Here is a 25,860-nt window from a genome sequence, read left to right on the forward strand (position 1 = left end):
CCACCGCTGGTCTTGGGCTTAGCAATCACCCGTCCCCATCACCACCAGTCCAGACTCGGGGACTGCTACTGTGACTGCTGGGAGGAAGCAGGACCCAGGGTGATCTCTGGGTCTCCTAGCTGGAGTCAGGGACCAGGCCTCTGGTGAGACAGAGGCCCCCACAGCCCTTTAGGTTCTGGCTAATATGCCTGCCCTCGGCCTGGCCTCAGGATGGGGAGATCAGTCCCCCAGCTCAGCACGTGGTCACCCTGGCCTCCACATGGCCCATCTGCTGAGTCCTTGTAACAGTTAGCTCCCCACCTGCCAGGCCAGCCCCATGTCCTCGCTCCAGGGCCCCTCAGTTCTCCCAGCTGCTGAACCCGGCCCAGCTTGGACAGGACACAGCCTCTGTATCTTCGCAAACCAGTCTGTCTGGTGGAAGTGGGGCCAAGCGCTAAAGCCGGCTAGGTGGGAAGGGGCCCTGAGCAGGTGTCTGACCTGGCTCCCTCCGGCACAGCCTGGGGGCTCTGGGCAGCATCTTGGGCAGCAGATGGCAAGGGGGTTGCCTGGAGCCAATTTCATAGGGGTCTTGGGCTGACGCAGGGAGTAGCAGAGTGTTGCTGGGCTCTGATCTCCCTCTTCTCCACTGAATATCACAACGGCTCAGCAGGAGGAAGCAGGGTCCCAAGGGGATGACATCCAAGCCCTTCACTCTGCTCCTGCCTCCAAACCCCAACCGCAAACCAAGACAGTCGCCTTTCTCAGAAATCCCTCTCAAGAAAGAGACCTCTGGGGGCACCTGGGTGGCTCAGTAGGTTAAAGCCTCTGCCTTCGGCTCAGGTCATGATCCCGGGGTCCTGGAATCGAGCCCCGCATTGGGCTTTCTGCTTAGCAGGGAGCCCGCTTCCCTTCCTCTCTCTCTGCCTGCCTCTCTGCCTACTTGTGATCTCTGTCTGTCAAATAAATAAATAAAATCTTAAAAAAAAAAAAGAAAGAAAGAAAGAAGAAAGAGAACTCCGGTCAGCCTTTTCTCTTCCCCCCCGCTTCACAGTCTGTACATGACATGAGACAGAACTGGGATTCTGGTCTGCCTGAGGAGTGGCAGGTGTGGAGGGGCCTGGGTTCCCACCCAGTACGACTTTTTAGCAGCGGCCCGAATTGGGAGAGTCTGTTGAGCCCCGAACCTCACTTCCCACGAGAAGGGAGACGGAAGAGTGATGACAGGTCTGGGAACGACAGCCCTGAGTTTGAATCCTGGCCCCACTGCCTTCTCTCTTGGAGTCCCAGTTTTCAAAGCTGGCCAGATATGGCCATGAGGGTTAACAACCCGGGCTGGCCGGGATGCAGCTCTGTCCGGCCACGGCAGGTGCTCCACGACAGTCAGCTCCTCCCCTGGCCAGACCCACGAGGCCCTGCAGCAGACTCACCCGGCAGGAGGAACGTGGTCCGGGTGGCGATGTTGATCTCCTGCAGATGCTCCAGCGTCTCGGTGTGGAAGAGGCGGATGGAGGAGCCGGAGGAGAAGGCCATCCAGACGCCGCTGCCCGCCTTCACCATGTGCGTCACACTCACGGTCTCGTCCTGGTGCGCCTCGAAGCTTTGCTGGGGCACAGAGAGAAGGGTGTTGTCGCTGGGCTGGGCCACTGGCTGAGCCTCAGGGGGACAGGCCAAGCTAATTCAGCCTCGGTCTGAACCAGGCTCAGGCCCAGAAGGGACCCTCAGGGGCCCAGCAGCAGTGTGCTGAGGACAAGTGTCTAACAATGGGTAGGGAATCCTGGTTTGTCATGTTGGCTGATTCCTGCAGTGTAAATACTTCTAAGGTGGCCCGTCGCCAGCTCCCCACAGGACACCACTGCACAAGGAGCAAGGAAAGCCATAACGTACACGGCCAGCTCTCAGGAGCTGAGGCACCAGGCTCTACCATGCCCCCATGACACAAGGGAGAGTCAGCCAAAAGTCAATGCAATAGGACGGGCCAGGTTATGTACATTATCAAGAGTTACCAGGGCAACAAACAGAACAATCAGGGAAGGGAGGTGGGTAGTGGGAGTCAAATCCTAGCCTTTTCCAGCAGGGATGCACAACATAATGTCCAAAAATTGGTAAACCAAGAAATAGCAGGGAATTGGGTTTAGGATGGCGGAGTAACAAGATCCTGAACTCCCCTCCTCCCACGGACACGAAAATCTACACCCACTCATGGAATAATTTTCCTCTGAAAGGGACCTGAGAACTGAAGGAACAGAGCCTCCATGAGCAAAGGTAAAAGGACAGCATCAAGATGAGATGAGAGGCAGAGACGCAGACTCCCCAGGGAAAAGCCCCGCCACGGCCCGTCACTATCGGGAAGGGTAGCAAAGGTCCAGAACTCTGAGGAATTCGAACTGAGGAATGAGGAATTTGAGCTCCAACCTCAGGCACCCCAACCCTTAGATCCTGCCCAGGAGAGATGAGCCCCCGCCAAATGCCCGGTTTTGAAAATCAATGGGGATTACATCCAGGAATGCTAGAAAATGGAAGGGAACAGAAAACTCACTCTTACGGGGCTTGCACAGACTCACTCAACCTGGAAGCCAGTCAAAAACACCAATCTGAAAAAAGCATACACCTCGGATAAAGAAGATCCATTTACTCACAACCTTAAAGGGTCTGCCGGAGTGGCAGAAAACATCAGGGGCTCTGCCAGTGGCTCGGGTTGGAGCCATCGGTAGGAGCATCTCAGTCCACCTTACTAACACGGGTACGGGTAGGCACCATTTGGATTCTCCCTGTAACCTGGGAGTGCCAGTGAGTGCACTCCACTGAGAGTCCTCTCCACCAACGTACCCCAGCAGCCACGGGCACACCCCTAGCCAGGCCAGGAACCAGCCCCACTCACCAATGAGCCACAGCCACAGCCCTCCCCAACAGGAGGGCACACACAGCCCACAAGGGGGACACCCCTTAAGCACCTGGCTCTGGTGACCAAGGAGATTGCACTTCTGGGCCCCATAGGTCAACTCCTAGATAAAGCTATTCATTTAAGACTGGGAGAGGTTGGTGACTCACCTAATACACGGAAATAAACACAGAGCAAGGCAATGAAGAAACAGAGGAATATGTTACAAACGTAACAACAAGACAAAACCTTAAAGAAAGAATTAAATGAAACAGAGATAAGCAATCCACCTGATAAAGAGCTCAAAGTGATGGTCATAAAGATGCTCCCCAAATTCGTGTGAACACAGCACGAACATCAACAGAGACAGAGAATACAGGAAAATACCAAACAGAAGTTATAACTGAACTGAAAAATAAACTAGTGGAGCCCAGTGGCAGACTGGATGAAACAGAACAAATCAGTGAGCTGGAAAACAGAGCAATGAAAAAACACCCAGACAGAGCAGCAAAAAGAAAAAAGAATTAAGAAAAGCAAAGACATCTGAAGGGACCTTTGGAAAAACATCGAGTGAAATGACATTCGTGTTACAGGAACCCCTGAAGAGAAGAGAGAGAGAAAGGTCCAGAAAAGAAGAAATAATGACTGAAAACGTCCCTAATCTGGGGAAGGAATCAGACATCTGGGTCCGAAAAACCCAGAGTTCTAAGCAAGATGAACTGAAAGGGATCCACACCAAGACATGTTGTAATTAAAATAGTAAAAGTTAAAGATAAAGAGAGAATCCAAAGAGGAACAAGGGGAAAACTTGTTATGTACAAGGGAAACCCCATAAGGCTATTAGCAGATTTCTCAGCAGAAACTTTCCAAGCCAAAAAGGAGGGGCATGACTCATTTAAAATACTGAAAGAAAAATCTTCCAACCAAGGTTATCATTCAGAACTAAAGGAGAGATTAAGAGTTTTCCAGATAAGCAAAAGCTAAAGGAGTTCATTACCACTAAACCAGCCCTACCAGAAATGTTAAAGGGATGCTCCTTTTAGCTTAAAAGAAATGGCACTAATTGCAAGTACAAAATATACAAAAGTAAAAATCTCACTGGAAAAGGTAAATATTACAAAGATAGTGAATCAATCACTTATAAAGCAACTGTAAAGATGAAGACAAGACGGGTAAAATTACTAAAATCACAATAATTAGTTCAGGGAAGCACAAAATCAAAAAATGTAAAATGTGTCATCAAAAATATAAACCATCACGGGTGATAAATAAAAGTTAAAGCTTTAGAATGTGTTTAAAGTTTAAAGACTGCTATTGTCATAGGAGATTTTATGTGAACCTCAAGGTTCACATAGGGAAAACTTATAGCAAATACACAAAAGAAAATGAGAAAGGAGTCTAAACCTAATAGGAGAAAGCCATCAAACCACAAGGGAAGAGAGCAAGAGAAGAAAAGAACAGAGAGCAACTGCGAAAACAGCCAGAATGCAATTAACAAAATGGCAAGAAGTATACACTCATCGATAATTACTTTAAATGTAAATGGACGAAAGGCTTTAGTCAAAAGCCATACAGTGGCTGAATGGATAAACACCAAGACCCATCTATACACTGCCTATGAAAAACTGATGTCGAAGTAAGGACACCCACAGGCTGAAAGCAAAGGGATAGAAAAGGGTATTCCATGCAAATGGAAATAAAAAGAAAGCTGGGGTAGTGATATTTACGCAAGATAGACCTGCGGACAAAGACTGAAATGGAAAGCAAACAGGAGAACGACACAATGATGACGAGGTCAATCCAGAAGATGTAACTTTTCCTAATACATATGCATCCAACAGGTAGAACCAAAATATATAAAACAAATCTTAACACACCTAAAGGGAGAAACTGACAGCAATGCAATACCAGCAGAAGACTTTAATGCCCCGCTTTCATCGACGGATAGGTCATCAGACAACAACAAAGAGTAAGGAAACGTCGGCCTTAAATGACACATTAGACCAGATGGACTCAATGGATATTTACAGAACATTCCACCCCAAAGCAGCAGCAAACACATTCTTCTCAAGGCCACATGGAACATTCTCCAGGATGGATCACGGGCGGGGCACAAAAGAAGTCTCCACAAATTCAAGAAAAACCGACGTGTTATCAAAAGCACCTTTTCCAACCACAGTGGTATAAAACCACAAATTAATCACAAGAAGAAAATGAGAAAAACCACAAAAAATAGGAAGATTAAAAAACATGTTACCAGAAAACCAAGGGGTCGAAAAAGGAATCAAAGAAGAAATGCAAATACCTAGAGACAAATGAAAACAAAAATGCAACACATCAAAATCGGAGGGAGAGGGGAGAGTAGAGGCGGTTCTAAGACGGAAGTCTGTAGCGATACAGGCCGACCTCAAGAAACAGGAAAAAATCTCAAATAAACGATATAACTTTACACCTAAAGGAACTGGGGTGGGGTGGGGGAGAGAAACAGACCTCAAAATGAGTAGATGGAAGAAAGTACTCGACTGGAACAGAAATAAGTGAAATGGGGACTAAAAAGACAGTATATAAGATTAATGAGGCCAGGAGCTGTTTCTTTGGAAAAAATAAACCAAATTGAAAAGCCTTAGCCAGTCTAACCAAGGAAAAAAGAGAGAGGACTCATATAACTAAAATCAGAAAGGAGAGGGGAGATGTGGGGCTCAAACCACAGAAGCACAAGGGATCGTCAGGGACTTATGACGGGCTGACACCCTGAACAACCTGGAGAAAATGGGTTTCGTAGCCTAGAAAAAAAAAATGGATAAATTCCTAGAACCATATAAACTTCCAAGATTGGATCCTGGAGAAATAGAAAATCTGAACAGAATGATTACTGGAGCAAGGAGATTTTAACAGCAAGAAGATTTAATACCTGCCTTTCTCAAATTCTTCCCAAAAATTGAAGGGAGGGGAAGTTTTCCAACATATTTATAAAGCCCATATCACCCCTCTGCCCAAACCAGCCCTGATACCAATTACTGGCCAGGAACACAGATGTAAAAATCCTCAATCAAATGTCAGCAAACTGAACCCAACAACATATTAAAAGGGTCATAGGCCATGACCAAGGGGGATTTACTCCAGGGATACCAGGATGTTCGACATCTGCCAATCAATTAATGGGATAAAGCACATTAACAAAATGAAAGAAAGATCATATGATCATCTCAATAGATGCAGAAAAAGCATTTGACAAAATTCAATATCCGTTTGTGATGTCGAAAACCTCTCAAAACAAAGTGGGTATAGAAGAAATGTACCTCAACATAATAAAGGATATATGACAATCCTACAGTGATCACCACCCTCAAACGTGAGAAGCTAAAAGCTTTTCCTGTAATAACAGAAACAAGACAGGGATGCCCACTCTCACCACTTCTATTCAACACAGTACTAGAAGCCCTAGTCACAACAATTAGGCAACAAAAGAAATAAAAGGCATCCAAATCAGAAAGGAAGAAGTAAAACTGTCACTATTTGCAGAGGATATGATACTCTAAATAGAAAACCTTAAAGAATACACCAGAAAACCACTACACCTAATAAATGAATTCAGTGAAGTTGCAAGATATGAAATCAATATACAGAACATTCACGGCATTTCTGTGCACTAATAACAATTCATCAGAGAGAGAAAATAAGAAAACGATCCCATTGACAACTGTATCACAAAGAATAAAACACCTAGGAACAAATTTAGCCAAGAAAGTGAAAGACTTGTACACTGAAAACTATGAGGCATTAATTAAAGAAATTAAAGAAGGCATGAATAAATGGAAAGATATTCTATGCTCATGGATTGGAAGAATATTATATAAAAATGTCCATCTGGGGCACCTGGGTGGCATGGTTGGTTAAGCGTCTGCCTTCGGCTCAAGTCAAGATCCCACAGTCCTGGGATTGAGCCCTGTGTTGGGCTCCCCCCTCAGCGTGGAGCCGGCTTCTTCCTCTCCTCACTACTCATGCTCTCACTCGCTGTCTGTCTTGCTATCTCCGACTCTCTCTCAAAATAAACAAATAAATAAAAATATTAATCTTAAAAAAAGTCCCTCCTACCCAAAGCAATCTACAAATTGAATGCAATCCCTATCAAAGTTCAAATGCACACTTTGCAGCACTACAACGAATAATTCTAAAATTTGTACAGAACCACAAAAGATCCCAAATAGTCAAAACAATCTTGAAACAGTAAAACAATGCTGGAGGTATTGTGCTCCCTGATTTCAAACTACACTACAAAGCTATAATCAAGACAGTATGGCGCTGGTACAAAAGGAAACACAGAGATCAACAGAACAGAACTGAGAGCCCAGAAAAAAACCTACACACATATGGACAATGTATCTATGCCAAAGGAGCCAAGGACACACAAAGGAGAAAGGACTGTCTCTTCAATAAATGAGGTTCTGGGAAAACTAGTCAACCACATGCAAAAGAAAGAAACGGGACCCCTACTTTATATCAGACACAAAAATGAACTTAAAATGGATGAAAGACTTGAATGTAAGACCTGAAATCATAAAATTCCCAGAAGAAAACAGGAAGGCTCCCTAGCATGGGTCTTAGTGACATCTTTGTGGACCTCACTCCAAAGGAAAGGAAAACAAAAGTAAAAATAAACAAGGGGGGCTAACAAGTTTCTGCACAGCAAGGGAACCTACCATCAAAACAAAAATGCAACCTGCTGAACAGGAGAGGGGTTAGTATCCAAAATATATAAAGAATACATACAACTCAATAAGAACAACAACAAAAAAAATCCCAACAACCCAATTTTTAAAATGGGCAGAGGATCTTAATAGACATATTTCCAGAGAAGACCTCCAGATGGCCAACGGGCACCTGAGTAGACATTCAACATCACCAGTTAGTCTGGCAAATATAAATCAAAACCACAGTGAGCTATCATCTCACACCTATTAGAATGGCTATCATCAAGGGGCACCTGGGTGGCTCAGTGGATTAAGCCGCTGCCTTCGGCTCAGGTCATGATCTCAGGGTCCTGGGATCGAGCCCCACATCGGGCTCTCTGCTCCGCAGGGAGCCTGCTTCCTCCTCTCTCTCTGTCTGCCTCTCTGCCTACTTGTGATCTCTCTCTGTCAAATAAATAAATAAAATCTTTAAAAAAAAAAAAAAAGAATGGCTATCATCAAAAACAAGAAATAACCAGGGCTGGCTAGGATGTGGAGACGAGGGGACTCTTGTGCACCATTGTTGGGAATGCATACGGGTACAGCCACTGTGGAAACCAGCATGGAGGTTCCTCAAAAAACTAACAACAGAACTACGCTATGACCCAGCCATTCCACTTGTGGGTGTTTATTCAAAGAATGTAACAGCTAATTCAGATACGCACACCCCGATGCTCACTGAAGTATCGTTTACGATAGCCACAATATGGTAACAACCTACGTGTCCATCGGTTGCTGGACGGATAGAGAAGACGTGGTGTGTTGAGACCACGGAATGCTACTCAGCCATAAGAAGAATGGCATACGCCCTCTGCAACCAGATGGACCTAGAAGGAAATAGGCTTAGTGAACTAAGTCAGAGAAAGACAAATATCACAGTAGTTCACTCCTATGTGGAATCTAAAAAACCAAAACAAGAAAACAGACAAAGTAAAACAAAAACAAACTCACAGATGCAGAGAACAGACAAGCACCTACCAGAGGGGAAGGGGTTTGGGGGCGCAGGCAGAAGGGGTCAGGGATCATCTGGGTGGTGCTGGACAGTAACCAGGCTTGGTAGCGCATACAGATGTCAAATTGTAACGTTGTACACCGCAAAGTTACAGAATTAAAATAATTACGGGATGTCAGGCCCTGATCATATGGAGGGCCTCTCACTTGGACTCTGGGCTTGAATTAAAAAAAAAACAACAAAAAAAACAAAGGAGACAGAAACAGCAGAGCAGACAGATTGGAGTCAGGAACAGAACAGGTGCATTCTGTCCCAGGGAGCAGGGCTGGGGTTGGGGAGTGGGAAGGCCTCGCAGAAACGGGCACAGCATGTGTGAGAAACAGAAAGGTGTCAGGGTGGGGCCCGGGGACAGATGGAGGGGGAGAGGTGGGCAGGGCCAGAGCATCCCAGGCCGCTGCTGTCCACGGTGAAGGTTGACCAGCACTTAAGTGTCCGAGGGGCTAGACTGGTAAGTGACATGAGCCGGTTTACCTCTGAAGGATGGTCACTCTGACAGCGGTGTGGCAGGGCCTGGAGGTGTGGGCATTGCGCGGGCTTAGGGAGTGAGGGCTGGCCCCGACTCCCCCCCGGCTAAGATCACCAAGAAGTTTCCCACTGAGGGAAGGAAGCTGGCTGGTGGGGGATGGGGGTCTCCATGGGGAACCAGGCCCATGAGGGCAAGACTGTGACACGGCCAACACAATGGCTTTTCCGAGCCGGTCCCTGGTGGCTGAGCTCTGCGTGTGGCCCAGCGGGGGGCGGGGGGTACAGGCTGATGGAGACAGGAAACTCAGGGCCCCAGCAACACCCTCTTCTCCCCGCGTTCCAGGCTGCTCTCTGGAGGCAGCATTCTGTGGCACAGCTCACCCCCCACCGGGGGGGACCCTGAGACAGGAGCCGCAGCTCCCTCTCAGCCCGGAAGTTCACCAAGGGCAGGGGTATATTGTCTCCATCAAAGTGGGGGCTCCCCAGAGGCGAGGAGGGGGGTCTCGTATGAGTGTGGCACATTCAGAGGACAAGGAGCTACTCGCTCCCTCAGACTGGGGACTCACACATGGCGCTGGCGGGGGCAGGGGTCTCTGCTCCCCTTTCCTCAGCACCCCAACCCCACTCCAGTGAAGGCCCAGCCCTGGAGGCTCAGCCTGTGAGTCTCTGGCATTTAGAGGGAGGCCAAGCCCCTCCCAGCCTCCACAAGCTGGGCCCAGTCCACCCAGTGCAAGGGGAGACGAGCAACCTCCATCCTCTGGGCCTTTGCCCCCAAGCCTGCAGCCCACAGCCTGGGTCCTGCTGGCTTTGTTCTCCTTAGTCCTTCCAGGAAACCCTGTGGGGAGCGGGAAGCGGGGTGCTGCTCATCTCCCCAAACCAGCCTGTGCTCAAGACAACATTCCTGCAGGCCCAGACCCAGGCAGAGCCCCAGGTCCCAACAGGACGCCTCCCGACGGGCCTTGCCGGGAAAGGCCAGCAGGGGAGCCACCAAGCCCCATCACGGGTGAGCCACTGAGGCCGGACCTGACTTCCCACGGGGCCCGCCATCAGCGAGCAGACAGACAAACGGAGGGTCAGCAGGCGGAAGGGGGCACGCGATAGGATTTGTCTGCAGACTTCCCCCCAACATGGCACGCACACACATGCACACAAATGCACACATGCACGCACGCACGCCAACAGGAAGGCGTGTGCAAGCTCGCCCCTGTGCGCAGGACGCCGCCCCGCTCCAGGCCTCCAACAAGCACCTCCGGCCTCCGACAAGGCCAGCCCGTGCTAGAACCCAGAGCCTTGGGCCGTGAAAAGCCGCACCGGAGTCTGCAGCCTCTCAGGCCTGCGTGCCGCTGTCAGGATCCAGTCAAAAGCGAAGTCAGCAGTGGAAACCCAGCCTCATTTCTCCAGGGGCATAACAAGTCTTCCCCCAGGCCTGAAGGGCTTTACACGAGGCCTGTGCAAACCTGCCAAGCCCGGTGGTACGCGGGCAGGGGAAAGGGCGCGATGGGCGAGCAACAGCACGGCCGCTCCGGCCCCTCCCCTCTCCCTGATCTCCCAGCTCCCCAGCACCCCTCCCCATGCCAGGAGCCCGTTCTCGGTGCCAGGTCGTGGGAGTCCTGGTTGGGGCCTCCTAGGGGACACAGGGCAGAGTAGGCAGCCTGCGGGCAGCATGGGTCCCGGTACTTCTTGGGGAGGGAGGCAGGCAGCAGAGACGCCCAGGCCTTGCCTCCCGCTGGGCTCAGGGCTGGTTTCCCATTCCTCACCACTGGACCCTATGGACACAATTCCACGTTGAATTCCTGGGTGTGATGATGTACAGAAGCTCCGCAGGACAGCCCTGCTACCCTTCCCGACTTTGGAGTGAAGAGTAATAATGTCTGCCACCGGGGTGCCTGGGTGGCTCAGTGGGTTAAAGCCTCTGCCCTCGGCTCAGGTCATGATCTCAGGGTCCTGGGATCGAGCCCCACATCGGGCTCTCTGCTCAGCAGGGAGCCTGCTTTCCCCTCTCTCTCTGCCTGCCTCTCTGCCTACTTGTGATCTCTCTGTCAAATAAATAAATAAAATCTTTTTTAAAAAATAAAAAATAACGTCTGCCACCGACTTTTAAATGGTGTAGCCAGCGAAGGGAGCGTGCATATAATAAGAGGGATTGCAGCGGAATGCTAACAGTCTGTTAACTAGGTAAAGAATATTGGTGTGTTTATTGTACTACTCTTTCAACTTTACTGTGATTTGAAATTTCTTTAAATAAAAAGTTGGGGGGAGGAGACAAATTTATTTTTAAAAAATTTAAGAATTAAAAAAAAAAAAAAAAGCTGGCAGCCAGAGGGAAGGGCCTGGGTCTGATGCCCGGCTCCTGGCTCACTCTGGCCCCGTAACTGGCTCTCCTCGCTCACCTGTCAATGGGGCCAGGAGGAGAACCTGCCCTCTGGGGTCCCAGGAGGCTCTGTGGGCAGGGCTGGCCACCACCAGGGCTCCGTGCAGGCCATCTGCGGTGAGGAGCTGGTCGGGGAGCTGGGGAGAGACCGGGGATCCAGCACCAGCCCACCTGTCCCCCCTCACCCGGCTGTGGGCATGTGCACAGAGGGTTTCAGGTGAGTAACTCTGCTCCTAACCGTGCTGACACAGCCCAGCCTCCATCGTACAATATTGATGTGCCTCCAAGTGACGCTTCTGTGCTCGGTTTCTGTAAATTCCCAGGGTGAGCCACTCGGCACTCAAAGTCATTAGAGCTGAGAGGAGGCCAAGGAGCCGGGAAACAGCGCTGGGGCGTTCAGGGCAGGCTGGGGGCTGGTGGAGAAATGGCAGAGTCTGGCACGGCTCTGGCCTGCTGGACACCTACTGGGTGCCCGGCCCTCCCCACGCCACAGTATTTCCTCCTGCCTGAGACCTTTACGAGAGAAAAAGGGCCAAACCCTGAGCCCAGGTGGCACCGCAGGGCAGGGGCAGAGCTGGGCGTGGGCCTGACCCCCGGACTCCAAGCTCGGGACGCTCCCCCGGGCACCTCCTACCGGCACCGTAGCAGAGCGGGATGGGCACGCAGGGGCTCTCCATGCTTCTCCCTGCTCAGTCACCCGGGCGGGCTGCCTGGCCCAGAGATCGCCCACAGAACCCGTGCCTGCCCCTTGGCCAGCCCTGCCTCCGGTCCATGCTCCAGACGCCTGGGACGAGGGCACCACCTGCCTTCCTCATCGAACTGGCAGGCTTCAAGAGAGATCTGAGGTGCGGGCTCACTCCGCCAGCCAGGGGACAGGTGGGGGCGGAGACACAGGGAGGGTGCCCCTCCGAGCGGCTGCTCTGGGCAGGTAGGCAGACGCAGTCTGTGGTTTAGGGCAATCGGCACAACTCCCTTCCCTTCTTTATCTATCTTACTCTTATCAACATTTCGCAGCTGAGGAAACAAACAGAGAGGCTGAATGACACTCACAAAGTCACTGTGCAGGAAACGGGGGTGGGGGGGAGGGGTGGGGGTGGGGGGGGGATGCCAGGATTCCAGCTGGTGACCAGCCGCCCCAGTTTGTGGGGGGAGGCACGGTGGCCGCACCAGAAGCCGGACACCCCATCCTGAGCAAGCCGGGAGGGACGGTCACCCTGGTGGGATGCCACAGCCCACACCCAGTCTTCAAGTCACACACAGAGACATCTTTATGTGGGCTCCGTCCTGCACCCTGCCTTTGAAGTCCAACCTGGTCACGACCAAAGGATCATGTGCCAGAAGCAGAGGGGTCCTTCCGGGGCATTTCTTGTGGGGGGGGGCGTTCAGATCTGACATCCACATCCACCTCTCACCAGCAAGTCAGTCAGCGTCTCTGGGGATCAGGTGACTCAGCTCTAAAGTCGGGGGCGGGGGGTACAAGAGACCTGACCTGGTGCTGGCCTCTTCCAGCTCAGGGCCACATGGGTACTGAACACGGACAGACAGATGGACGGCCCTGCCTGCTCCAAGAAGGACAACCTGTTCCAAACTTTTAACAACCCATTTTGGAACTAAGTGTGGAATATCTGGCACCTTTGGTACCTTCTTCTAGAAAGATGGTCTACTGCTTCTGCCAGCATCTCCAAAGAGCCTGAAAACCACCTTGCCCCCCCCCAACAGTTAAAAATCCCCACACAACACCTGCTTGTCACTAAGCACAAATGACCTATCCCCACTGTTCTGGACTGCCCTTGGCCACAGCCGCAGAAGTGAGCAGGCTTGGCCAAGGTCGCTGTGCTGCCCTCCTGCTGAGGGTGTGAGGGGTGCCAGGAAGGCTCACATCTCAGTTCCAGGCCCAGATCTGCACCCAAGACTGCTGGGCGGGGGAAGGGGAAGCTCGGGGATCAGAGAATGATTCTAGGCTTGACCAAGGTCTCCAGAGACTGACTGGATGCTGTCAGCAGGATTCAAGCTACGCCAAGGACTAAATGAGGGGAATATAATCGACCCACCTCCCCTCTCGCTTGCACACACATGCCGGTGCATACACACGTTCACACACGCAAGCTGTCCTCTCCCCCTGTGTCTGCTCATACCCTTTCTCACTGAACCTGCTCCAGGAAGCCTGGTTCCCGCCCGGCCACACTGTCACTCCTCTCCTGGGCTCCTGGGCTCGGTCGAAGGCATGTCTGCCCCACAGCAGAGCACGGGTGCAGGGGACATCTACTCTGGGTCAGGACTTGGTCTGGCCGCTGTCTCACCCCACTGCCCTCTCTCCCCAGATATCCAGGGGAGCCGACAGCTGGCCCTTTACCTCTGGCCATCCAAGCCCAAAACGGCGGACCCCGGGCTTCGAGACCGAGCACTGGAGTGAGAGGAGCTGGAGATCCCGGTTCCACCACCAGGTGCCCCATGTGATCCTGACCAAGCCTTTCCCTGGAAAACAGCTGGGACACGTTGTGCTTCACGTGCATCCAGCTGCTTAGCCAGGGGGAGGGGAGCGGTTCTATAATTGTCCCCATTTTACAGGTGGGGAAATGGAGGCACACGGTGGTGGAGCCAGGGGCCGAAGCCAGCCAGCCCAGCTCCCGAGCCCACACTGACTGCCATGCGAGCCCACTCAGACACGGCAGCAGGACTGCCCCTTACAGCTTCCAGCCCGACAGACCCTCCCCCGGCCCGGCTGCCTGGCGTGAGATGACCGTCATGTAATGGTTTGAGTGCGCCAGACACTGGCCTAAGCCCCTTCCTGTGTGATCTCACTCAGTCTGTAATGACACCCGGAGTCTGGTCCTGGGCTCAGGCTCCCAGCCTCCCCTGTAGGAAGGCTCAGCCCTGGGCCCGGCGTTCAGGGGTCCATCCATGACCTTGTATATCTTTGCCAGCTTCTAGGGGGCTGGGCAGCTGCTCCTAAGGTGTCCATCCTCCCCTCCCCCTGCAGCAGGGTTCAGAGGGGACAGTGGCCACAGAGGAGTGGGGGGGACATAGGAGAGCTACACGGATGGAAGGACAGACTGACAGCCAGAGACGCTGGGGGGGGGGCTCCGAGGCCGAAGACTGCCACCTGTCGCTGTCACCTGTCCCCTCCCTCACCTCCAGTCCCCCATCTGGTCCCTCCACTACATCCTCCTCCGTGTGCCTTCCCCCCACCACTTCCCTAGGCTCCTCCACGACTTCACAGAACCTGCTCCCTGAGCCGACAGCTTCAAACCACTTGTTTTTACACCACGAAATCCTTTACCAACCTAAGTCTTCCAGGACAGGGGGAGACCAAATACGGGATACAGGAAAGCTCTGAGCTCGTCCCAGTGCAGGGACAGGAGGCCTGGAGCCCTGCCCCTTAGCCCAGCACCCCCCAGGGCCTCCATCGACAAACCTCCCTCCTCACAACCCCTAGACCTCTGGAGCAGAGCGGACCCTGAGCCACGCCTGGCTCCTCGACAACCCCCCCAGGAGGGGGCCCCACGGATCCCCCAACCCCCCCCAACCCCTATCCTTCACAAGCTTCCTGAAAGGAAGGTCTTCTGAAAGTCTAACCTCAATTCTTCCTGCTGCTGGAAAACACTCCTTGTCTGAACCTCCTGGGAAGTCTCCACAACCTTTAGAAAATCGATGTCTCGAGTTTCACCTGCCGACGTTTCATTTTTAAGACATAATGGGATGACGGCCGCAGTGACACACACACTCACAAAAAATTAAGACAAAACTGTGGGACAGGGATGACTCCCTGCAGTGACAGGAGCCCTGCCCCGCACGCCCAGGTGGCCCACGTGCTGGGGCTCAGGCACCCCGAGGACTGGGGAAATCTTTCCGCCCTCACGCCAATTTGCATACCATTACCCAAGAAGCCTTGCGCCTAGATTTCGCTTTTGCAAATTCCCACCCGTTTCGTGTCATAAATAAGATAGAAGACAGAAAACTAATACAGCCCAGCGATGCATTATTCATGCCACGCCACACTGTTATGATAGATTTACAACAGCTAATACATGCAAACTAAGTTTGGGCACTAAACGTGAAAATTAAGGGTGGGGAAGGCGGCTCTATGTGGGGGCGGGCAGGGGGACTTCTGGGGGCTGCTGGTGTTCAGGAATCCAGGGAAGTTTCTTTTCGGGCATGCCTGATGACAATCCGCATCAGTGCCCGTATCAGAGGCCAGCGGCGGGGCAGGGCCCTGAGGGTGTGGCGACGGCAGGAGGTGCGGGAGCAGAACAAGGTGGAATTCGTGACAGCTTGTACTCCGGGAAGCGTCCTTGCTGTGCTCTGCGCTGAGCTCTGAAGCAGGTTAACAGCACACACCCTGCCCAGATCTCCCCTCCTTGCCCACCTCCGCCAGAGCCCACTCCCCCAGGGAAACTGCCCATCACAGCTCTGCACTGAGCACCCCCCGCTGCACATGGGCCTGGTCTCAGCACCTGGGGTGCATTGGGAGCCAGCCAGGTGTGGTCCTGCCCTACAGAGCCTCGGTGTAGTTAATCCGGTAACTGTCCCCAAAATGTCAACGTGCCGCTGTGGCCAGGGCTGTGAAGGAGCTCAGCGCTGCAGTGGCGGGTCATGAGGGTGGGGGGGGGGGTGACCCAGCACGTGTGGAGGAGGGGAGGTGGTCCAGACAGACTTCTCCACCAGCCAAGGGGAGCTGGGGTCTCATGAGACAGAGTCTGCCCCGATGAACCCTCACCACAGCCCTGCGGGACAGGAGCCACCCCGTGCGCAAACACTGACACCACCTGCCCCGTGTTGTGGCACTTTCCAGGCGACCCGTCCCCAGTAAGTTTATTCTTTAATTAAGACGCGACAATCATCCCACAGCTGGCTTCCCCTCCAGCAATCGGTTAAAATGAACTCCGTAGGACTGGATTAGACTTTGAAGGTGCCGATCTAGATAATGAACACGAGGATGCGGTGTTGACACGGGCCCTAGCAAGCTACATTATTATTTAACAGGTCTCGCGGCTGCTCCACTGGGATCGAGGAGCCGAACAAGCCGTCGGTGGGCAAGCGTCAAACCCAGAGACACGCTGTGGGCACTGGCTCCGCGGGGGGCAGGCTCAGCAAGGTCAGGGGTGGCTGCGGGGGTCCAAGTGGACCTAAATAGAGACAGCCGGTGGGGGCAGGGTGCAGGCAGAGGCCTGTCCCCAGGGAGCCCTCCAAACATCGGCTGTGCTCTATGGGGCTGACCCTGACCCAGCTTCTGGGGCCTTCTCTGCTCTGAGCATCCTCCCTGCCTCCTTTCCTCCTGCCGTCCCCATAGCCACACACCTGCCCGGTCCTGCTCAGGGTTCCTGACCTCCAGGAACCTCTCCAGCTCCTGTCCCTCCTCCGGCTGGATCTGGCAGCCCTCGTGCCTCCCCTGGGTTCCCACTGGGCCTGGGCTTGCCCCCTCGCAGTCCCCTCGCCCTGGGCTGACCCTGAGCCTCCCGGGTCTGCTCCCCACACTGGACTCTGAGCTCCCGAGGAGCTGAGACCGGGTCATACTCATGTCCATCCCTCCAGCACCCCCACACAGAGGGCCTGGGGATCAGGACACCCATCTGTCCAGCCACCGTGACTACTGACTCTGAGCACCACGATGTTAAGCCAGACGCGGGGGAAAGGAAAACGAATAGGCTGAAACTCTTGGCCGGGAGCCGCGTTGGCGGGAAAGGCATGTGCGTAAACAAATCAGAGTTCTGAGGAGTTACATGTGGTAGGAGAGAAACTGCAGGGGACAAATGGGGCCTGAAGGACGCAGACTTCGCCTGCCCAGGCAGCCAACACCGAGATCGAGAGCAGACTCAGGAGTCGGCCGGCCATGTTCAGCTCCCAGCTCTGCCTCCTTCTAGCTGTGTGACTTGGGGCAAGCCACTTAACCTCTTTGTACCTCTGTTTCCTCATCCGTAGTGTGGGAATAATAATAATGCTCATCTCATAGGGTGATTTGAAAATGAAACAAGTTAATACCTGTAAAGTACTTAAAACCCATCCCCAATCTGTATATGCTGGTTAGTATGATTTTCCCGGGAGTGGTAAAAACCAGGGAAAACTCCTTGGAGTTAACACAATCCCTAGATTAACTCCCTAGGTCTCCACATTCGGGCCAGGGCCCCGCTAGGCATGCCTTCAGCCACGGGCACACTCCCGGGCCTCTTGGCTCGGAGCACGGAGCAGTTAGTTCTGAGCATGTCAAATCCCCACGGAGGCTTTTCTCTGGCCTGGGGAGAAGGAACCATGTCACCGTGGATAAGCAAAGCCTTTCCTCTGAAGTAAAGCCTTCTGCAAAGATGTGCGCTGAGCCCTGGGACGGCAATTGGCTCTCCGGCTTGCTCTTCCAGGCCCGGCCAGCCGCGAGCCGGGCCCCACGGATGGCATCATTAGGCAGCAGCCAGACGGGGCTGTTTCCAGAACCCCAGCGCGACGCTGGGCAGGCTTCCTCTCTTCCAAGCAGCGGCAGGCGTACAGCCTCATCAAATATGCATGGCGATCACCTCGTTAGCCTGCCGAACGCGGTGTGTACTGACGGTGAGCTGCCCACACCGTGCAGCACACAAACTTTTCAATTTCCCCAGCTGCAGATGGGGCGCGTGCTCCCTCCGACCCGCCACCCCTTCCTCCGTCCCGCCTCCCCGCACCCAACGCCCTCCCGATGTCCTCTGCGGCGTGCAAAGCAGGTAGAAGGCCATATTGATCCCCTTCTTGAGAGCAGCTGGTCCAGAACTAATCTTAAATCATCGCAGCCTCGAGCTGGAGCCTGGTGGCTGCTCGGCCCCAGGGACGGTGGGGCCAGAGCTGAGCTTCAGGGCCGGGCAGGACTGCACTGCGGCTGGTGAGTGGCAGGAGCAGGGGAAGGAGAGCCAAGACCCAGCCCCGTCCCTGTACTGCCCTTCATCCGTCTGTCTCACGCTCCTGGGACAGCTGTCAGCAAAGCCAGGATGGCAGACCCGCCACACAGACGCACGCCCCACACCCACCAGCAGCACCAACTCAAGGGGAGTTTGAATCTGCAAGGAAGCCCTATATGCGGTAAGAAGGAAGGACGTAAGGAAGGCAAGTAATTACGACGACAACCAGCGATCCTTGAGCACGTGCGGCGTGCCGGGTCCTGTGTGCACCGGCCCTTCCGCACCTGACTGTTCTCATCCAACCCTCTGCTGGGTCCTACCCGCATCGCATTCTCTAGGTGGTGCCACTGAGGCCCAGGAGGGCTCAGTGCCTTGTCCAAGGGTTCAGAGCTTGGCAGGACGCAGCCAGGGCCATCTGAAGCAGCCGGCAGCCAACCACACCTCCAAGGGAGTGGGGTGTCCAGGGAACCCAAGAGGTGCATGGCCAGGACCGAGATGGGGGCCATGGCCCTGGGTGATGCCTCCCAATCCACCCCCTCTAGAAAGTCTTAGGGCCCTGGGTGGGGAGCACAGGGGACCCAACTCACACCAGGGCTCAGGTCCTGTGGCTCACACCTCCCCAGCGACCATGAGCCGCTGGCTCCCACGTGGTTCCTGGGTCCTCTGGACCCTTCCTTACACGAGTCTTCTTTAGAGAGACCTCTCGGTTCACAGGCTGCCTCCCAGCGTCCCCAGCTGCCTCCTCCCTCTCCCTCCATTGCCCCTGCTGGCAGCGCTGAGAGCGTCCTTTGGCCAACAGGGCCCTCGGAGGGCCTGCTCGGCCGTTTCCATCTCATCCTCCCTCCGCTGTTGGCTTCTTCGTGTCTCTGGGCTCACTCTTTTCACACAGACAATAGAGTTTGTGTCCCTCCATCCGACTGAAGGCCCTCAAGGGCAGGTGTGTCTCCCCCTTCAGATGGGAGGCCCTCAAGGGCAGGCCTGGGTCTCCCCCGTCAGTCTGGGGGCTGCCATGCGCAGAACTGGGACCCCTCCCCACTTCCCCAGCTGCCCTCCGCTGGACCCCAGTGCTCACCGCAGCTCTCCTCCTCAAGAACTGAAAGTCGTACAGGGTACCAGCCAGAGGAAGCCGGGAAGGCACCCGGGCCTGATGTAGGGACAAAGCGGGGACACCGGGGGAGGACTTGCAGGGGGTCGGCCAAGGAATCAGACAGGCCTCGTCCTCCCTCCTGCCAAGCGGCTTGAGACCCAGGAGCCTCAGCGACCCCAAAGGCCCTGGGGGAACCAGCTCTCCCTGCTCTCCTTCCTCTCAGAAGGTGGAGGAGGGGAGAGAGGCCCTTCGGGCCGGTGTGTGGGGAGGGGTAGCAGGGAAGCCCCCCAAAGCAAACCAGGGGCTGGGAACGGGGTCTGTGGCTACAGCTGCTCAGGGCTCCCCTCCCCACTCTGGCTTCCCCTCAGGAAAAAGAAGACCAGCAACCTTCCTCCTCTTGAGGCCTCCTTGGCCCCTCCCCAGAGCACCCCCCACCCCACCGCCACCAGCCCAGCCCAACAGCACCAGTGAAGTCACTGGTCCTCAACAGCATTGGGGGAGGCTGCTGCCTAAAGGATGATGAGAGCTCAAAGCCTAAACCCTCCAGTTCTGCCCAGAGCACTGTCTCTCACCCCATGGCTGACGGGCCAACCGGTAATCCCTCCTCCTCTGTGCCCTGCACCGGGAGGGGCCTCTCATCAAATGTGTCCCGGCGCCAGCCCTGACCAGGATGGCAGCACCCAAGCATTATCTCAGGGCACGAGAGGACCCCCAGGAAGCGACACGGAGCCCCCTTTCACCAACGGGAAACCGGGTTCACAAATGGGGCCCTAACAAGTCACCAGCCGGTGAGCGGCCGTGCTGGGTCGCAGAGCTGGGAGCCTACAGCTCCAGGACTGCCCCTTGGGTTCCAACAAACATGGGAAAGTGAGCACCACGATCCGGAGACTCAAGCCAGGGTCCCAGGGCTCGACCACAGCTCCCTAGGCCTCAGTTTCCCCACCTGATCCAGCCCTCAACCTGCGATCCTACAGTGGCAGGATTCCCTTGGTGTTCTCACCTGGCTGTCATGTAGCCAGCTCACAGCCCATCTATAGAGACGAGCCGGCGGGCAAACGGCCATCATGCCCTCACAGTGGCTCACCCGGGGCCCTGTCTGCTCCGAACCCGAGCCTATAACCAGATCTCTACTCTGGGCCCGATTACCAAGGCCCCACACCAAGCTGACAATCCAAACAAATCAAATGAAGGCAAACGTCACCAAAATACCACCGGGCGGGGTTGGGGGGGCGCCCACGCCCGAGTCCATGCCTGCAGCCCAGGGTGGGCCCTGCCGTGTGGGGAAGAGGGGCGGGCAATGCTGTGGGTCAGTTACAGGCACGGGCCCAGGCTGAGCCGGGACAGAGCCATGGGACCAGGCCCCATCGGGTGGCCAAGTCACAGGCAGCACTCAGTTCACAGCAGGGCAAGGAGGACCCAGCAGCATCCCCCTCCACACTGATCAAAGAACCCGGGGTGCCCAGCTGGCTCAGTCGGTTAAGCATCCCATTCTTGATTTCGGCTCAGGTTGTGATCAGGTGATCTTGGGGTTGTGAGACGGAGCCTTGCATCGGGCTCCATGCTCAGCAGTGAGTCTACTTGAAGCTTTCCCTCTCTCCCTCTGCCCGCCCTCATTCCCTCTCCCTCCCTCTTTCTCTCTCAAATAAGTAAATAAATAAATCCTAGAAAAGGAAATTAAAGACCCCAGCCTCCAGGATGGCTGCATCCACCAGCCTCCCCTCGGCACAGCCGGGTCCTGGGTACAGCGTGAGGCTGGGCTCCCAGTCCCTGCCCCACAGGCAGCAAGAGACCCAGGCCAGGGGCCCGATCATGGCTCAGCCCAGTGGTCGGGACTCTTCCCCTCCAGGCAGCCCCAGGGATGCATGCTGGGGCGGACAGCAGGGCCCAGCAGCGACATGGGACCCACTGTGCTTCTCAACAAACTCAGATCCCTGAGACACAGCTGGGCCTGAGCACGACGCCAGGGAGGGCACGAGACGCCACGGAAGGCATGAGATGCCAGGGAGGGCATGAGACGCCAGGGAGGGCACGAGACGCCAGGGAGGGCACGAGATGCCAGGGAGGGCATCCATGAGGATGCGCCCAGCAGGTGGCCTGGAGGCCTGCGCGCCTTGAGCCACAAGGTGAGGCCAGTACCTGAGTCTGCAAGCTAGTGGCATCCACCACAGTGACCCGAGGCCCACAGCTGGCCCACACAGCGTCCTCCAGGCTCAGCAGGGTGCGGATGGGTCCTGTCCCCACGGTCAGGCACACAGGAGGGCTCTCCAGGTCCCAGGGGACACCTCCTGCAGGGAGAGGAAAGCAGCAGCAGGTCAGGATGGGGCGGGGGGCGGGCAGGGGAGAGAATGGCACACAGGGGCCCAGGACTCCTCGACCCTTGGGAGCTGTCAGGAATGCTCAGCTGTGGGCCCAACAGCCCCCACAACACCCTCTCACCCTTCTCTACGGCCCTTCTCCCTCCTCCGGAGGGACGGGGCTGTTCCTATCTGTCTCCATTATGCCCCCCCAGGGCCGTACCCCCCAATTCACTCTCCTTCCCTCCTCTATCTCCCTCTTTCCCACATGGATGCCCCCTCCCCACCCCCACCACCCTGTTCCTTCATTCATCCCGCACCCACTTCGTGAGCACCAACCCAGGCCACGCCGGGTGCTGGGTCCGGTGAGGACAGGAAGGAGTCTGACACAGACGCTGCCCTCCAAGAAAACCCTTTTGGCCGGAGAGACGACCAAGCTAGTCAGCAGTCCCCACACAGGCTGCCAAGCAGGCGAGCACGGGGGCCTCGAGGAGTGCTGAGTCAGACAGTACCCTCGGGGGGTGCAATCCGGGGAGGCTTCCCAGAAGACGCGGCATCCGCATGGTCCGCAAAGGAGGAAGCTCAACACGGTGGGAAGTGCCCCGAGCTGGCCCGGGTTCTCCTAGAAACTCAATTAGGACTTGGAGCACACGTCTCCCTGTTCTCAAGGCCTCAGTCTCCCCATCTGTAAAATGGGGGGAACCACCCAGACTGTCTCCGAGGATTTTTCCTAGCTGTTTCTGGCTGACTCTTGCCAACTCAGAGATCTTGCCAAGATCTCTGATGCCCTTCCTCCTCCAGAGAGGCTGCCACCTCCAGGGGCAGAAGAAGAAGTCTCAGAGGCGATTAGTGCCCAGTCTACTGCCCCTGAAAACAGAGCACACCGAGGGACCTGGCCTGGCTCGGAACAAAATTCTCTCCCGCCCACCCCAGGAGGCTCAGCCCACCCAAGAATATGCCGAGAATGTTCCCTGGCACGTGAGCAGTGCCCACAGAGGCTGCTGTTTCTCCGAGGTCACACTCAATGCCACACAGAGCCCCAGCGGTCGCCCTGTCCTGCCCGCGTGCCAGGTAAGGGAACGGGGGCCATACTCTGGACACAGGCAGCAGTGGCTGAGGCCTGGGAGGAGGACAGAGCCTGCTGCTGGCTTCTCAGTGCCCAGCCCTCCCACATGCTGCCCACCAGCCCCTGGAAGGAGTCTGAAGGAACCCTATCACAGACCATCCCTGTGGGCCAGGTGCTGGGGTCACAGCGGCCTAAAGAGCTGGAGTGTGGCGGGAAGCCGCTACTGGAGGGAGAGGGGGTTCTTGGGAGGAGCCCTCGGAGGAGAGACCACACCTCCTACCACTCCCCTGCCCCAGGCTTTCCCTCTCCCTCGGCCCTCCCCCCCTGTGAAACCGGTTCTCCCCTTGCCCTTCCGTCCTACTTAACTTGGGCAGACTCCCAGCTCAGCCAGGAGCCAGGGCACAGGGTCTCCCCGGCCTGTGAACTTGAGCACCTGGGAAGCAGGCTGGGCCGGAATCCTGGCCGCGGCCCCCAAACATCGGCCAGACCCCGGGCCGGTGGCTTCACCTCTCAGAGCCTCACCTGTCCAAGGGGCATGTGCCTGCCCGTGGCCGGGGCTGCCCGGGCGGGGGCTGCGTGGGGAATGCTGAGCACAGGGTCGGCCCACAGCAAGGGCCACCAGCGGCTGTTGCTGGCGCCGCTGAATGCTGGCACGCGCCAGACACTCTTTTCGTGAATTATTTCCCTAACTCCTGGCAAGTCTACGTGGAAGATTCTATTCTTAACCCTGTTTTACGCTGAGAAGACAGACGCAGAGTTTAAACAACCAGCCCAGGTGACAGGCCAGAAAGTAACCGGGGCCCCTGAGCTCCTGTGTGGTGTCATTGGCCACAGCACAGTGGTCTGCGGGGGCAGGTGCGGAGGCACCTGACGGACGTGACCACAGACTCCCAGAGAGCAAAGCTGCAGAGCCACCCAAGGGGTGACCAGCCGGGCAGGCTGTGAACCGTGCTGACTGGCCCCAGCCTCCTTCCCAACCCCTGCTGCCCTCTCAGCTTCCTGGAGTTCCCGAAGAGCTCTGGGGCCAGGGCGGTGAGTGACTACAAGGTGGCCAGGCCTCCACTGGGGGGACACTGACCCCCCCCACCAGAACCACAAAACACAAGGCTTTGGCGCCTCCCAGTGGCCAGAGGTAGTACTGCAGCTGTGTGGACCGAACCAGAACCACTCTGGCGGGAGGCGGATGGAGGGTGACCTCTCCCAGTTAGCAAGCAGCTGGTGATGCTGGGACCACACCCGAAAACAGGGAGGTGGGGGCTCTGCCCTGGGGGCACAGAAGTTTTGACCACCAGAGCCCTTGTACTGTCTCCCTATACTTCTCCGGCACAGAGAGTGGTCATGGCAGCCCGGGGAAGGGGCTACGGTCTGACACCCTTGAGGGTCACACGCGTGCTGACCGCTCCTCCCCCTGCTGGCATCTCAGACATCCCCCCAAGAAATCCTGACTCCAGGACAGAATGATAAACTGGTAAAATTTAATAATAGTGATATTTTTATATCAAAAAGGACAAGGGACAGCTATCCCCCATTAGAGGACAAAGCTCCAATTAGGCTTCCTTTGCTGGGCCTTGTTTCCCCCAAGTGCACCACGAGGGGCCAGAACTCAAGATTCCTCCCAGTCCTCCAAAGCCACAACCCTAGGATGTGAAACGCAGTCACTGCAAACTCTGCGCAGGGCTGACCACGCCCCACCTCGCCCTGCGGTGGCTCTGGGTAAGCGCACACACGTCCATACACGTGCACACACACTCACACGCATACACCCATCCCCTGCGATGAAGACCCCGTTTCACTCAGCAAAGGCACCTTCAGCAGGCGTGAGGTCCCTGCTCCCCCACCCGCGGCCCTCAGGGAGGCTCTCCCAGCCGGAGCCAGGAGGCAAGGCACAGAGTGTAAGTCCTCGAGGCCAAGACCGACCCAAAGGGCAGCCCGAGGCCGTCATAACGACAGGGGTGAGAATGATGCCAAGTCTCTCTCCTTCCCGGGCTCCGCATGGGCACCTGTGTGCCTCATCACATCCGGCTCTCACTACCGCCCTGGGAGCTGGGGCTGTCCTCGCGCCCACCTCACAGGTGAGGAAACAGGTAAGGAGAGCCATGCAACAGGCCCGATCACTCACGGCTGGGACTGAACCCGGGCAGCCCGGCTCCTCAGGCCATCCCTTTCCACATTCCACCATCTGCCTCCTCGAGGGGGTGACTCCCCAGCACCTAACCAGGGACGCTCCCCTGCCCCCAACCAGGCCTGGTCATGCTCCTGTGCCTGCTGAGGGGGTCCCGGGAGGGCAGCTCGAGCACAGGACTGGACAGGGGCCGCAGCCGCCTGGCTCCTCTGGGTCGCAGTGTCCCGCTCAGTGCTCCCAACTCACGGGCACTGAGTACGCACCTGCTGAGTCAGTGAATGGTTGAACAAATGAATGAAGGAACGCAGGTCAGCTGAGGCTCCCGGGGGCAGCGGGCTGATCGCCACGGCCACACGGCTCTTGGCCTTGGACTTCGAGGCCCCTCCAGCTCTGGCGTGATGGGACTCCATGTGGCCCGTCCCCTCTCAGCTGCTGGTTCCACAGCAGTTCCCGGGACTTGGGCAAGTTCTCAGGTTGGCTGTGCACATCTTAATATTTCTGGGCTTTCCCTTCTGCCATGAGCCGAAGCACGGGCCAGGAATGCCATTTTTACTAAGTCTTGGTCTCAGCCAAGTTCAGGCAGGACAGTAAACTTAGGACTACAAACGCTGATGAAACCTTCATCGGATACCGGTTCCTAGCCCAGGTAAGGGTCTGTGTCCAAATTTCCCCTTCTTATACAGACATCACCGCACTGGATTAGGGGCCTACCCAACCCCATTGTGACCTCATCTTAACCAATTACATCCATAACAATCCTCCTTCCAAATAAAGTCACGTTCTGAGGTACTGGGGATGAGGATTCGAACCTGGGAATTTTGAGAGGACAATAACTCAACCCAAAATAGGGGGCTTAGGGCCTAACCATTGGCTCTGAGCCCAGGGTTGGAGCCTGATGTCCTGTCAGAACCAGAAGGGCCACTGGGGACCCCTGGACTCTGCACCCTCATTTTCCAGGTGGGAAGGGACTTCCCAGAGTCCCATGGGACTGAGCCAGGA

At 55.5% G+C, this 25,860-nt stretch overlaps 1 protein-coding gene across 9 annotated transcripts in view; it reads right to left on the reverse strand.

Moving 5' to 3' along the window:
- ARHGEF10L (Rho guanine nucleotide exchange factor 10 like) overlaps positions 1 to 25,860 on the reverse strand; it is a 159,048-nt gene that overhangs the window by 7,962 nt on the left and 125,226 nt on the right. For all 9 annotated transcript variants that reach the window (XM_045998622.1, XM_045998620.1, XM_045998627.1 and 6 more), the window contains 2 exons: positions 21,516 to 21,664; positions 1,407 to 1,581 (listed from right to left, as the gene is read on the reverse strand). In XM_045998622.1, the coding sequence (XP_045854578.1) occupies positions 1,407 to 1,581; positions 21,516 to 21,664 (324 nt within the window). The remainder of the gene's footprint in view (positions 1 to 1,406; positions 1,582 to 21,515; positions 21,665 to 25,860) is intronic.

This window comes from Meles meles, chromosome 1 (assembly GCF_922984935.1).
Source record: "Meles meles chromosome 1, mMelMel3.1 paternal haplotype, whole genome shotgun sequence".
Lineage (NCBI taxonomy): Eukaryota > Metazoa > Chordata > Mammalia > Carnivora > Mustelidae > Meles > Meles meles.